The sequence below is a fragment of the Eschscholzia californica genome, unplaced genomic scaffold (genome assembly GCF_041429995.1).
Source record: "Eschscholzia californica isolate CP2 unplaced genomic scaffold, dmEscCali1.0.p SCAF_1, whole genome shotgun sequence".
Taxonomy (NCBI): domain Eukaryota; kingdom Viridiplantae; phylum Streptophyta; class Magnoliopsida; order Ranunculales; family Papaveraceae; genus Eschscholzia; species Eschscholzia californica.
In genome coordinates, this window is record NW_028238198.1 from 18,912,153 (window position 1) to 18,927,202 (window position 15,050).

General features: G+C 36.7%; 3 protein-coding genes across 6 annotated transcripts in view; 2 read left to right on the plus strand and 1 right to left on the minus strand.

Moving 5' to 3' along the window:
• The window catches only part of LOC147564862 (uncharacterized), a 37,968-nt gene extending 25,234 nt beyond the window's left edge, over positions 1 to 12,734 (plus strand). For 2 of the 3 annotated variants that reach the window (XM_086650763.1, XM_086650775.1), the window contains exon 5: positions 12,500 to 12,734. In XM_086650763.1, the coding sequence (XP_086506889.1) occupies positions 12,500 to 12,546 (47 nt within the window). In that variant the 3' untranslated portion in view covers positions 12,547 to 12,734. The remainder of the gene's footprint in view (positions 1 to 12,499) is intronic. The other variant, XR_015228334.1, reaches the window with a different exon arrangement.
• The window catches only part of LOC147564859 (uncharacterized), a 101,860-nt gene that overhangs the window by 49,420 nt on the left and 37,390 nt on the right, over positions 1 to 15,050 (plus strand). The window lies entirely within an intron of this gene.
• LOC147564864 (wall-associated receptor kinase 2-like) overlaps positions 1 to 15,050 on the minus strand; it is an 85,831-nt gene that overhangs the window by 5,839 nt on the left and 64,942 nt on the right. The window contains exons 2-4 of one of the 2 annotated variants that reach the window (XM_086650706.1): positions 1,946 to 2,818; positions 1,648 to 1,854; positions 772 to 1,295 (exon numbers count right to left, since the gene is read on the minus strand). In XM_086650706.1, the coding sequence (XP_086506832.1) occupies positions 778 to 1,295; positions 1,648 to 1,854; positions 1,946 to 2,768 (1,548 nt within the window). In that variant the 5' untranslated portion in view covers positions 2,769 to 2,818 and the 3' untranslated portion in view covers positions 772 to 777. The remainder of the gene's footprint in view (positions 1 to 771; positions 1,296 to 1,647; positions 1,855 to 1,945; positions 2,819 to 15,050) is intronic. The other variant, XM_086650712.1, reaches the window with a different exon arrangement.

The following is a 15,050-nucleotide window of genomic DNA, read 5'->3' on the forward strand; positions in this document are numbered from 1 at the left end:
AAAGTTTCGGTAGGACCAGTTGGAAATAGACATGGTAAGATCACATTGCATGTAATTTCCATGCTACGCGTCCATGATTGATCTATGTCATTTGGTTATGTTGGTATGTGTGACTACTGATGAATTTAGTGACGATTGAATGTTACGAAAGTCCCTTTAATCCCATACTAGCACAACTGATGGACCAGATTGTTTGGGATACCTAATATTTGATAGCACATTTTGAGCTCATAAGGATGTACACATTTCTAGATAGCATATGTGGCCCAAGTGGGAGATTGTTGGAAGAAATTCCAATATATGTGGGCTCACATATGTATAGACATGTGTATGGCTATCTCAGTAAATTATCAAGTCGTAAAGTGGTCTAATATGGATTGACTTGACTAGTAGGTATCAAAGTGTCATGGAATAAACGTGTAGAGACCATTAAGTGATTTCTAATTTGATGAGGGGCCAAATTAGAAATAAAAGTCTATAAATAGGGGTTATGGTCCCCATTTGGGCTTCTTCCCGAATCTCAACATTTTGGTTAAGTGTGAAATCCCTTCATCACAAGAGAGATTCTAAGGAGAAGAAGAACCAAGTGGAAGATCAACCCTACCCAACCATCTTTTAGCTATGGATCAAGGTACGCTTCCGTGATTATTTCATCTCTATGAATCTTTTGGAGTTTATGTAAGTATGCTTGTTCATGTTATTTGATTTCATCATAATCATCTTATAACATGATTAGTTTAAGCATGTAAGGTTAAATATATTTACTAACACTTTTTTCTAATTATTGTCGTGTAGATGTTCAAACAGAGTTCCATTTGTAATAAACTCATAAACTAGTAAGGGAACTTCAGATTCTAGACAACAACCCAATAGACGAACCACATTTCTATGGTTGATTTGTGATAAAACAACCACTTCGTTTATAAATTGGTCAATTTGAGTTCTGTCAATCACTTTTGATTTCTTAATAGCCACAACTTCTCTGTTAGACAAGACTCCTTTATAAACGGTACCATATCCTCCTTGACCAAGAATTTGAGTCTCGTCGTAATTGTTGGTGGCTTTGTTTAGTTCTTCAGTAGAAAATATTTTCGCAATTGACTTACTACTTCTACCATTTGTGCCACTCCTATTATCTTCGAATACTTCTTCTCGTTCATGAAGGAGTTGTTGCAACATCAAACCTCCATTTTGCATAAAAAATTTCTCTCTAACCTTGAGTAATTTTATCTTCATATACCACAAATATGACCAAAAGCTGCACACAAGTAAGACTATCAAGGCTACACAACTACCTGCATCGAATGGTAATTCATGTTTATCAATCAACATTTGCATTCAACAACCAAACCACAACTTTTTGGGACTAATTCATGTTTATCTTAACAGAACGATATCTAGGGTTGTTTTTTATTTTGGTTTATTTGGAGTCTATAGTAACCGAAGTGGTCAAAATATATTTACCACAGTCAAAGAAGCGTAGAGGCACCAATAACACAAATGATACAAAGTGTTTTTGGAAGTAGGAAACTTCCTCCAACTTCAGAGTACTTCTTCAGTGAAACCCTATAAAGAGGGATAATTCTTTTGTTTTGTGTCATAAAACGACTTTCTTTCTAATATACTCCATATTACACAATCACTTACCTATAATTATTGGAGTAGTTGGAGACCTCGTTTTGTTTGTAAAACTAGTTGGAATTGGAGGCGTCGGTGGGAGAGAGCAATTAAATGTAAATTGGTTTAACACGTTCTCCTTGAGATAACCATCTCGGCAGGAACATGTGTAGTTACCCACTGTGTTTGAGCAGATTTTCCATTCTTCTTTACATATATATTTGCATTCATTAATATCTGAGGAGAAAAATTGTGATAATTACAATCTCCTCATAATCGTAATTATTCTCAAAATTAAGTTGATATTAGAGATGAATATGACGATTACCTTGACAACTATCTGGAGAACTCATAAGGTATGGATTACCTTCATATCCGCTCGTGCACTTGCAGCGATAACTAGGAGCACCTCCTAGATCGTCTAGCTCATCGCAAAAGGTATTCGTCCCACACGCATAGCTAGATAAGTTTTTTATAACTTGATCGCATGTCTCGTTCCCAATAGTCCAACTCAATATGACAGGAGCATACGTATCACCGTCTTCATTAAATCCCTTCATATATGATTTTGTAAAATGGAACCAATTTTTTTCAACTATAAATGCCGTATTACGTATACCCGAATTCTTATCCTTACTTCCATCGCCTTGAATAATGGTGACATCATATCTCTGGATGCCTTTCGGAATGGAGGTCTTGCAACAACCAATGCCCGAGCAAGTTCCATCATCCACTATATCATCTATATTCTTACAAGTAGGCACACATCCTGTGACACTATTACCTACTAAACTTCCTCCCTCAACTGTATATTTGGCAGTATTGTTGCAACCGATACCATAGAACTCGTTTTTAGTATCGGAGAATGTGAATTTGACAATTCTGGCCCAGGTCTCTCCAACACGACGATTACAAGTAGTGCCTATGGGTAGTTTTACTCTTAAGTCCCCGTCCACTGATATGTTTGTGACCTCTATATTACCAGACAACAGCCTTGGGGGAAAGTAAGAGTAATTGCAACTTAAGTTAAACGGTTGGAAACCATAATTAGGTTCATGATGATAACAATCTTCGCCCATGCCAAATGGGTAGGGAATGCTAATATTGTTGCATTCTTTTATGCACCCAGGCTCTGTGGTGGTGATCATCATCAGTACTAGTAGTAATATTAAGATGGGTAGAAGCAACGTTGATGAGTGCTCTACAGCAACCATATTTACTGGACTCATTTTTGTTATGCTCCTGTTCTCAAGAATCCTTAACCTATATATTTATATAGAGAGAGAGAGCGGATTCTCGTTAGAAGACCATTCTTCTTGTGATTCTTTTAGATTTTTCTTTTGTTAATTCTGAAAATTCGCTTTTCTCGGCTTGACCCGCTTACTACATTTTCGTCCACAACTTTACGGACCATATTGATTAGAAGAAATTTCTTTTCGACATTTCTTGTCCTTTGGCTTGACTTTTTTTTTGTTTGACTTGTTCTTTTTACAACATCAACATTTTTGAACTGTTGGGTTTTCCTCCTAGTGGGGAAACCTAGTTGGGTTTGGATTAGGAAACCAAACCCGGACCCGAGTCGAGTTTCTTTGGGTCGGTTACTTATGACGGTGGAATTAGGATTAAGGGGGAGTCTATAAATACTACCTTAACCTAATTTAGATGTGTGTGTGAAGCACCAAAGGGGAGAACACAATTAGAAACGCACAAGAGAAGAAGGGAGAGAAGGAGGTTGCCGAGAAGAGCGGGGCAGAACTTTTTCAGCACGCGCAGTCTTCGTTGTTCGGAAAATCCGACGGTGAGTTCTTCTCCGATTAAGCTGAAATTTGGCAGAACTGTTCTTGACATATTCATCTAGTATTTGTACGGAGGGATCGTTGATTGGTCGCCGGAATCCTAGTGAATTAGGGTCGTTTTGGACTGCAGATTTCTGGGCTGTTTTGTTCTTTCTTGTGAGGGTTTCTCTGTGTTTCTTCGTGTTTGAGATTGATTCTTTTGGGAAGGGTCTGAGTCTCGGTTGGACGTAGTCTGTAACTACTTTGCTATCATAGTTGATTTGGTTGGACTACGAGTCCCGTGGTTTTTACTTCTCACGTTGAGGAGGTTTTCCACGTTAAAAATCGTTGTCTTATTTACTTTCAGTTCTTTGTTTATTGCTCCCACATATTCTTCTATATTATCCTCGTAACTAACACAAAGGGAAAAACTCTTGTTTCCGCTGCGCCTAAGTGCCCGTTTTTCCCAACATGAACAGTTGAATCAATAATTGTGATTGAAATTAATGTTTTAATAACTATTATAACAGAATAAACAGGGAGAGTTTAGTGATGACCTTCTACTTTTACCATATACAATAAAAATTCACGTAGTTTGGTTGTCGAGACCTTCTCTCTACAAGGTACAATGATGCTATGATTTTCATTACAAATGAAAAAACAATATCACTGTGTAAATTTATTAAAATCCTCACACTTAATCAGCTCTAATTATCTCTCTTTAAAATCAAAAACTAGATACCGGAGTTATAATGATAACAATTCTTTATAAGACTAGGACAAACATCAATTAATGCTCCGAGCTTAAATATTTAAACTATCTTTCGGATTGCAAATTGGATTAGATATTGAGCCGTATTCATAGAAGATTCAACAACTTTAGGACATTAAAATAGAAATTTCTTTTTACTCTTGTCTTTTCACTTAACTTGTTTTTTTGCTTGACTTTTTTTTTTGCTTGACTTGCTTGACGTTTAATGGAGTCAAGACAACTGTAAAGTTCAAATCAATCACTATGTATAAGCTCTTAAATATCTCAACTTTTTGGTCATATTTACGACGAAGAACAAATCAGTTTAGAAAAGTCATAGCGAAAGTAACTAAATAGTTTAATAAAAGAGATTTACGTAGTTTGGTTGGTGAGACCTTCTTTACGAACAACAATGATGCAATAATTTTCACTATAAATGGAGAACAAGATTACTGTGTAACTTACTAAAATCTCCACACTCAGCCACCTCTAACTCTCTCTTTCTCTCTCTCTCTCTCTCTCTCTCCAAAATAAAAATTAGAAAATCATTTGCATTGATAACAACCCTTTATAATCTAGGACACACATAAGTAAACGTCGCAACTCGCTAGCCAAAAATTTTAGAAATATCTCCCGGGTTGCAACTTGGATTAGATGTCAACCCATATTTAGAGTAGGTTCAAAATATCTACTGAGTATCTCAATATCTAATGAGAAACATGTGTTAATCGGCCTTTCCTTCAACTAGGATGGCAAGAGCACACACAATGGGGGCTCCCACGGAATAGGCTTTGTCCTATTGTGGGAGTTTGAGAAATTTCGAGAGCCTTGAATTTTTAAATTCGAAAAATAAATTTGTTAATAGGTCTAAAAGAAAATGTAGCCCAACCTTTACTCTCGCTTGAATTTTCTTTCACAAATTTTTTTTTTGTTAAACTAGCAATTCATTAATTAGAATAAACGTTATTACAATAACCAGAACAGATGATTCATAGTCGAATCTCACTATCGATTTGAGATTGGAAAGAGGAATTGTATTCCTTCGGTGTTTACTGATTTATTACTTTAAATCAACGCACATCTGATTTGAAAAAATAAGAATGTCTTTGATTAAGAAATCAGATAGACTAAAAAGAAAAAGAAAAAATTAGAGGATAGGAAGAAGAAGATTTTTAATCGAGGCGAGTTATTCCTCTTTCCTTAGGACAATTGACGCCCTGTATAGTACCAAACAGTTACAGGCGTTTGTCTCCCAGGATACAACGATTACCTTTCGATTCAATGGTACTTCGAATCAGAAGGCAGTCGAACTTGAAAGTTTACTAACCTCTGACTTAATGCGAATGGACCAAACTTCTTGCTTATGAAACTCATTGAAAACTCTCCTAAATCTTTCTCTTAGACACTCTAATATGATCTTCTACAAAGCTGGATACTCTAGAAAAAATGGAATTAAATTTGGAGTTCATTTGGGTCCTATAAAAAGCTTTCGAATAGACACATGCATTTAGGACATTTCCGTTGGTTAGGGACGCATATGTTGAGAAAGTAAAATGACGGGTCACTTCTTTAGAATCATATCATGTCGGATGGAATTTGGACCGTTGGATCACGCTCAAAAGCGTGGAGGAAACGCCCTCCATTAGATTGATGGTCGTATACCGAAATCTAAGGAGATCAACCATTGGATGGAGTTTCGGGTTATCCCACTCCGTGCCCGACATAGACCTAACGCCATCCATTGGATCTGGCCTTTAGCGCGGAGAGAACATCAACCGTTAGATCTGAACGTGTTCTCTTTGCGCGAATGGCCCAGACAAACTTTTCCGTATTGTCTTTTGGTCCCTAACTTAACCACTTTCTGTCCAAACTTCAGACTTGAATCTCATTCATCCGGAATTGGATTTGAGTCATTCTTGACTCTAAACTTAAGAGCTCGACGAGACGAACGCAATGGCGTCCTTCATTTCTGAGTTTGACGATTTGAACCGATCCGAAATTGACTCCAATCCCAACAATCCCCCACGTGAATGAATTTTCTATCATGTAGACTTACTAGACTGACAGACTGACACTGACAGAGACTAGAGGCGGAATTTCGCTGCATCAGGATAGATAACTTGCGACTTTGAATCCTCCGTAGTGAATAGCCATCGGGTTTACAAAGACCTTAGTGAACTATGTCTTGAACTGGGTCCCATGAGTTGTAAACCAACGAGTAACTATCATACAGTTAGTTCCTTACTTTCAAAAGTTCTCGATTGTGTTCATTTCGGCCCTGAACAACCTGGTTTTCATGTGTGCTCTAGAGAAGTCGACCATTACGACCTTCTCATAGAACCGGCATCTGTTCGCACAGATATAGGTTATCCGTAATAAGATATCCTGCTATACCTCATGTTAGAATCAAGTTCTAAGTTTTCGGATTTATTAAAAGCTTAACGCTTAACCTCTCATTGCAGACAACACTGATTTCATCCTAGGAATGGATAAGAGATAAATCTCTTTCAGTGTTCTGATCGAGTCAGTATATAACTTCAGTTTTCCCGTTGAACCTACATCTTGGGATCTCCAGTCACATAGGTTGGGTTTCCATTATGACTTTACTCATTTACTTTAAGCAAAAGTTCCATTCCCCTTGATGAAGCAAGTTTTAACTTTCTAGGTAACCGTTTTGTATATGGATCCGCTAGGTTATCCTTAGATTTGACATAATCTACTGTTATGACTCCTTCTGAGAGTAATTGCTTTACGGTGTTATGTCGTGGACGAATATGTCGTGACTTACCGTTATACATTTTACTATGTGCTCTTGCAATAGCTGCCTTATTATCACGGTGTATTTTTATTGCAGGCACCGGCTTAGTCCATATAGGAATATCCTCCAGGAGGTGTCGCAACCACTATGCCTATTCTCCTGCTTTATCCAGAGCAATGAATTCTGAATCCATTGTCAATCGAGCTATGCATGTTTGCTTTGAGGATTTCCATGATATGTCAGCCCCACCTAGTGTGAATATATATCCACTGGTTGACTTAGTATCATCAGTATCTGAGATCCAGTTGGCATCCGCATATCCCTCTAATACTTCTGGTTATTTGGTATATAATAGCCCATACTCTTTAGTCTGTCTCAAATGCTTAAATATCCTTACTATAACCGTCCAATGTTCTTTACTTGGATTGCTAGTAAACCTACTCAATTTGCTAACAGAATAGGTTATGTTTGGACGTGTACAATTCATCAAGTACACTAGACTTCCGATAATCTGTGAGTACTTGATCACGATTTTTCATCAAATGCGCAGTCGGATCTATCGGCGTCCGAGCTAAACTCATATATTTCTTGTTGAATTTTTCTAGAATTTTCTCAGCGTAGGGAGTCTGAGATAATTTTATCCCAGAAGAGCTTCTAGATATTTTTATTCCGAGAATGACTTCAGCCCTATCTAAGTCTTTCATGTTGAAATTCTTCGACAACATTTGCTTAGTTGTTTTTATGACATATATGTTATCTCCCATAATAAGCATGGCATCTACGTACAAACATAGGATTACACATCCTTTAGCAGTAAACTTAACGCACTTGTCACACTCATTTATTTTGAACCCATTTGATAACATTGCTTGATCAAATTTGAAGTGCCACTGTTTAGGAGCCTGCTATAAACCATAAAGCGACTTTACTAACTTACAAACTTTCTTCTCTTGGTCGGGCGCCACAAACCCTTCTAGTTGAGTCATATAGATTTCTTCTTCCAATTGTCCATTTAAGAAGGTTGTCACATCTATCTGATGTATTTCTATATTGTGGATAGATGCTATCGCAATTAGCAATCTTATTGACGTGATTCGAGTAACAGGAGAGTAAGTGTCGGAATAATTAGACCTTCTCTCTGTCTGAATCCTTGAGCCACAAGTCTGGTTTTGTACTTGTCGATTGATATATATGTCTTCAATTTCCTTTTGAAGATGCATTTGCAACCTAATGGTTTGCAACCTATTGGAAGATCTACTATTTCCCATGTGTGGTTATTCATGATGGACTCAGTCTCACTGTTCACTGCCTCTTTCCAGACAAGAGCTTCTTGAGTTGACATAGCTAATCTGTATGTCTGAGGCTCATTTTCTAACAAATAAGTTAGAAAATCGGGACCAAAGGTCTTTTCTACCCTTGCCCTTTTACTTTTCGAGGCTATTCCGACTTGTCCTCTACTAGATTTTTATCTCTTTCAGAGATTTCTGTATTTTTTTCGTTTCTGACTTTTTTTTAGAGATTTTTCCTCTGATCTAGATTTACATGAAAATATATATTCAAAGTATTCGACATCTTGTCATTCTAAGATTGTATTTATATGTATATGTTCTATATCAGACTTGTGAACCAGAAACCTATATGCACTACTGTTTTCTGCATATCCAACGAAAATACAGTCTATTGTCCTTGGTCCTATTTTGACCCGTTTTGGTAAAGGCACCAGGACCTTGGCTAGACACCGCCACACTTTAATGAATTTAAAGGATGGTTTTCTGCTGTTCCACACCTCATAAGGGATCTTACCTGTTTTCTTTAAGGTAACTTATTCAATAAGTAGTTGGCCGACAATAATGCCTCCCGCCACAAGTTCTGTGGTAATCCAGAACTGAGTTATAAAGCCTTCATCATCTCTTTCAGAGTTCGATTCTTTCGCTCTGCTACACCATTTTGTTGAGGTGTATAAGGAGCAGTAGTCTGATGAATAATGCCACTTTTGGCACAAATTTCAGCGAAAGGGTATTCATACTCTCCGCCTCTATCGCTTCTCAAAATCTTAATTTTTCGATTAAGTTGATTTTCAACTTCATTCTTATAGATTTTAAATTTCTCTACTGCTTTATCTTTACTTCTTAGCAAGTAAACGTGACAGTATCTTTTACTCGTCTATGAAGGTGATAAAATACTTTTTACCTCCTCCAGTCTGAACCATTTTTAAATCACATGTCATTGTGAATTAACTCTAATGGTTATGTATTTCTTTCCACAGAATGAAAAGGAGTCTTTGTCAATTTAGACTCTACACAGGTTTGACATTTTTACGAAGAATTAACATCAAACTGTGGGATTAAGTCCATGTGCATTAACTTTCTCAAAGAGTTATAATGAACATGACCTAGTCTCTCATGCCAAATATTACCAGAATCAACAACGTTAGCTAATGCTTTTTCTTTATTAATAATATTTGGAGTTATAGTTGCAACATTCAATTTAAAAAACCCCCACATCAGTACCCTTTTCCCACATACATCCCATTTTTGGATAAAACAAAATTATCGGAAACAAATACAAGTTTGAATCCAATCTTGCTAAGGAGAGATCCAGACACGAGATTCTTTCGAATGTCTAGTGCATTCAGGACGTCATTTAGGGTTACTTCTTCCTGAAGTGAATTTCAGGATCACTTTCCCTTTTCCCTGAACTTGATTTGTTGCGGCGTTTCCCATAAACAGTGTCTCGCCTTCTTCTTTCGGATTTCCAACTAGGTTAACTTCATAAATAACCGCACATAAGTTCATATTCTGAAATTTTTCAGCCACATCTTCGATTCCAGTAACCATTGAACACAGGTTCTAGACATTTTCATCTTCAACAAGAGAAGCTTGATACTTAGCTTTCTTTCTCTTCTTGATCTTGTAATTTTTAAAACGACAATCTTTGGCAAGATGGCCCTTCTTGCCACAGTTGAAGCAGTTCTCGTCGAAACTCTTCTTTGTCGGCTTTCCTGAGAAAGCCCACTTCACGGCCTGAGCGTTTCCGCTTTGGTTTTGGTCCCCCTTCGATGACATTTACTTTTGGAGCATTCGAAGACTTCTCTGTCTTATTCTCTGCAGTACGACTATCCTCTTCTATTCGAAGCTTGAGGATGAGTTCTTCAAGGCTCATATCTTTATTTTTACTACGAATGTAATTCTTGAAGTCTTTTCAACCCGGAGGCAATTTTTCAATTATTGCTCGGACTTGAAAGGCTTCATTTGTTACCAACGATTCGGCCTTTAGTTCTTGAAGAATTACTTGGAATTCTTGAACTTGGGCGATGACTGGTTTAGAGTCAACCATTTTAAAGTCCAAAAACCTTCCAATGACAAATTTCTTCACTCCTGCAGTTTCGGCTTTATATTTATTGTGTAGTGTGTCCCATAATTCTTTTCCACTATCAATAACATAATACACATTATAAAGCCCACCATCCAACGAATTCAGAATGTAATTCTTTCATGAAAAATTACTATGTTTCCTGGCCTCTACGACCGAAGTATGTTGGATATCTTAATCTTCTCGAAGGACCGGTTGGTCTTCAGTCAGATATTTTGCTAATCCTAGAGTGGTTAGGTAAAACATCATCTTCTGTGCCCATCGCTTAAAATCGATGCCCTTAAACTTCTCTTTTTTTCGGCATGGGCAAGACCAACATTTTTCATTGTGGCTTCACCAGTTGTTGCCATCTCTATTTCTGTCTCACACAGAAAATAAGTTCTGAATATCGATGTAATTTTAATTGTCTTAAGATTGTTGGTTTCGGTGTACTGATTCAACGAGTTGACTCAGCGAGTCTATAACCGAAACTGGTTACTACTTTGATTTAATTTGTAAATCAATCAAAAACACTTTCTTTCCAAATTAATGGAGAAAAACTAAGGAATAGAAAAACTTAATATCTTTCGTATTTCTAACCGATAATGTTTGTTATCCAGAACAGATGATTCGTAGTCGAATCTCATTATCGATATAAGATCGGAAAGAGGAATTGTATTCCTTCTGTGTTTACTGATTTTTTGACTTTCAATCAACACACTTCTGATTTGAAAAAATCAGAATGTCTTTGATTAAGAAATCAGATAGACTAAAAAGAAAAAGAAAAAACCGGAGGATAAGATTATTAATCGAGACGAGATATTCCTCTTTCCTTAAGACAATTGACGCCCTGTATAGTACCAAACTGTTACCGGCGTTTGTCTCCCAGGATACAACAATTACCTTCCGATTCAATAGTACTTCGAATCAGAAAGCAGTCGAACTTGAAAGTATACTAACCTCTGACTTAATGCAAATGGGTCAAACTTCTTGCTTACGAAACTCCTTCAAGACTTTGCTAAATCTTTCTATTACACGGTCTAATATGATCTTCTAACAATGCTGGATACTCGGGAAAAAACGGAATTAAATTTGGAGTTCATTTGGGTCCTATAAATAACTTTCGAATAGACACATGCATTTGGGACGTTTCTGTTGGTTAAGGGACGCATCTGTTTGAGAAAGTAAAGTGACTGGTCATTTCTTTAGCAACAGATCATGTCGGCTGGAATTTGGACAGTTGGATCACGCTCAAAAGCGTGGAGGAAACGCCCTCCATTAGATTGATGGTTGTATCCTGAAACTAGCCTGAAATCTAAGGAGATCAGTCGTTGGATGGAGTTTCGGGTTATCCCACTCCGTGCCCGACACGGACCTAACACCATCCATTGGATGTGGCCTTTAGCACGGAGAGAACGCCAACTGTCAGATCTGGACGTGTTCCTTTTGCGCGAATGGCCCCAGACAAACTTTTCCGTATTGCCTTTTGGTCCCTAACTTGACCACTTTCCGTCCAAATTTCAGACTTGAATATCTCATTCATCCGGAATCGGATTTGAGTCATTCTTGACTCTAAACTTAAGAGCTCGACGAGACGAACGCAATGACTTCCTTCATTTCTGAGTTTGACGATTTGAACCGATCCGAAATCGGCTCCGTTTCCAACAATTTTATTTTCTCCGATGAAAGTTTTAGTAATGATATTATAGAAATAAAGAATAAGACGCGTCAATTTGTGGGTGATAAGCTTAGTATAGTCATATTTCTCATCATGAAACCATTTTCAGCCTGGGATATTTGGGAGACGGAAAACTGATCTACATCATCTATGCGACTTATTTTTCAGTTTATATTTTCATTCTGTTTCCTCGTTCATCTTGATGTTCAGTTTTCTCGTTTTTCTTGTTTTGTTCTCTGCTCACTTTTCGGTTTTTCTGTTGATGGTGCAGGAAATTTTTTCAAGTTGGACCCATAAAACGGAGCATTCCCAAAGAATCCTTAAGAAAACAGGGGTTCCTTTCAACTCTATGCTTTTCTTTGACGATGAAGATCGAAATGTTGACTCGGTAAAGATGACTGTTTACTCAATCCTGCTTTGTTTGACTATTTTTTCAAGTTTCCTTAAGTTGTCAGTATTTTACAGGTATCAAAAATGGGAGTAACAACCATTTTGGTGGGTGATGGGGTAAGCCTTGGAGCTTTGAGACAGGGACTGACTTGCTTCACTCAGAATTGAGATTCATCTAGCAGTACCAGAAGCAAATCAAAATGATTTTCCTCCTCCTTTGTTGTAAAACTAGAACAAGGTTTTTCTCTTGGATTTTTAAATATACAAATATTATACCCTTATCTGGAATTGATGTCCTCAATATATTGCTAATCTACAACATCAATATTTTTGAACAGTTTAATCAATGACTGTGATTGAGATTAATGATGCAATAACTGTTATAACAGATCATAAACCGTCAGATTATTTAGTGATGATCTTCTACTTTGATGCAGGCGCATAGGCGTGTGGGCCCACGTCCACGCGTGCCCACACCCAATTAAGTCATAATAGTAGTTTATTTAGTAGAAAAGAAGTTACTATAATTTGATATTTCTTTATTTTAAAGTTTCTATGTTTGAGTAGTTTATTATTTTAGGAATCCTAGTTTGAGTCTATCTAGGAAGGTTTATTATCTTATAAAAGGGGATCTAGTCTATGTTATTATTCACCTTGAAGAGAAAAACAATTGAGTTATTAAGAATTTAAGTTTAGTTTAATCGTCTTGATGTAGACGCAGCGGAATAATAAAATAAACTAAGAACAATTAAAGAAAACGATAAACTAAACTTAAATTCTTATTAACTTCAATTGATTTTCTCTTCAAGGTGTATAATAACATAGACTAGATCCCCTTTTATAAGATAATAAACCTTCCTAGATAGACTCAAACTAGGATTCCTAAAATAATAAACTACTCAAACATAGAAACTTTAAAATAAAGAAATATCAAATTATAGTAACTTCTTTTCTACTAAATAAACTACTATTATGACTTAATTGGGTGTGGGCACGCGTGGACGTGGGCCCACACGCCTATGCGCCTATCAGCACCCTGTTCCCCAGAAGGTTCGTCCCGAACCTTTTCGATGAAGAAAACAATTTGATGCAACCGCATACGATGAATTTCGCCATACCGATCCTTAATTCCCAGTTTTCACGAAAGTTCCTGAAAATTCGAAGAAGACAAAAATGGACCAAAACTTTAGATATTTTCCCACGTTCATCTTCGTGAAGCTTATAAACCAAAACTTCATCACAAATTGTCACGTTTGGAACCACCTTAGCCAGTATATCACAAAAATTCAATTTTGTAGTAGAAGTATTTTGTGAAGCAAGAACCGGTGTCCTATTAATTTCTTCCTTGAATGGAAAGAATCGAGTAGGTGAAACCCCATCAAGGGACATTGTATCGAAGACGTGATCGGTATATTCCAATTGGTTCCATGAAGACAACCTAAAAGTTGTAATAAGTTCATGATAATGAGGAGGTAACACCAATGACGACACAATTTGATGTGGAAGAACAACTAATTCTTCTCTCGAAATTATATACGGATCAAATAAATTGCCGGAGCTTGTGTTATTTAATTGGACCTGTTCTTCTTTATTTGTCTCTACGAATTTCTCTTCATCCCTCATTGAAAAACTAGTATTTATTTTATGAAGAAAATTTCTTTCAACAGTATCGACCATGGAGGTTGAAGGGTTTATGTATGTTAGTGGGAAAACCGGTGATAGTGGTGATGTAGGGTTGATGTGAATCGGAGTTGTGTTAGGTTGTCCAAGTAGGGAATTTGAAGTTGGTGTTATGGTTGGAAGTGATAATGATGCTTGAGTGGAAGTAGTAGAAGAAGGAGTAGTGGTAAAAGAGGGAGACTTACATATGCCTTCGAGTTGTTTAGATAGCTTCATGATCGAATCATTGACTTGATCGAATTTTTCCATAGTTTCCTTCTTGTGATTTTCGAATTTTTCCATAGTTTCCTTCTTGTACTTTTCGAAAGCTTCTTCCAATTTTGTAACCGAGGATAACTTCTTGTTGATGTTGTCCCATTCGGAGGCAAAAGTTGGTGTCTTCTCTTTGATTGTTGGAGTAGGAAAGGTAGAATTAACCATTGTGATTGGTTAAAAAATGGCTCTGAATACCACTTGATGTAGACGCAGCGGAATAATTAAAGAACAATAAAATAAACTAGGAACAATTAAAGAAAACTGTAAGAAACGATAAACTAAACTTAAATTCTTAATAACTCAATTGTTTTTCTCTTCAAGGTGAATAATAACATAGACTAGATCCCCTTTTATAAGATAATAAACCTTCCTAGATAGACTCAAACTAGGATTCCTAAAATAATAAACTACTCAAACATAGAAACTTTAAAATAAAGAAATATCAAATTATAGTAACTTCTTTTCTACTAAATAAACTACTATTATGACTTAATTGGGTGTGGGCACGCGTGGACGTGGGCCCACACGCCTATGCGCCTGCATCATACTTTTACCCTCACATACATCCATAACATACATCCATAATATAAGTTCAGAGGTTTTCTAGGAGATAGTAGTAGATATATAGGTATAGTGGCCTTTATCGGGCTGGACCTTAACTGGACCTTAAGAATGGAGATTGCATTTCCTAATCTTTCATGGAAAATTAAGTACCTGAAAAACAATATAGTTCATGGAGCATATTGAAAAGTAAAATTAATTTGACATACTTTGGATTTACTAATTTAGATAGAT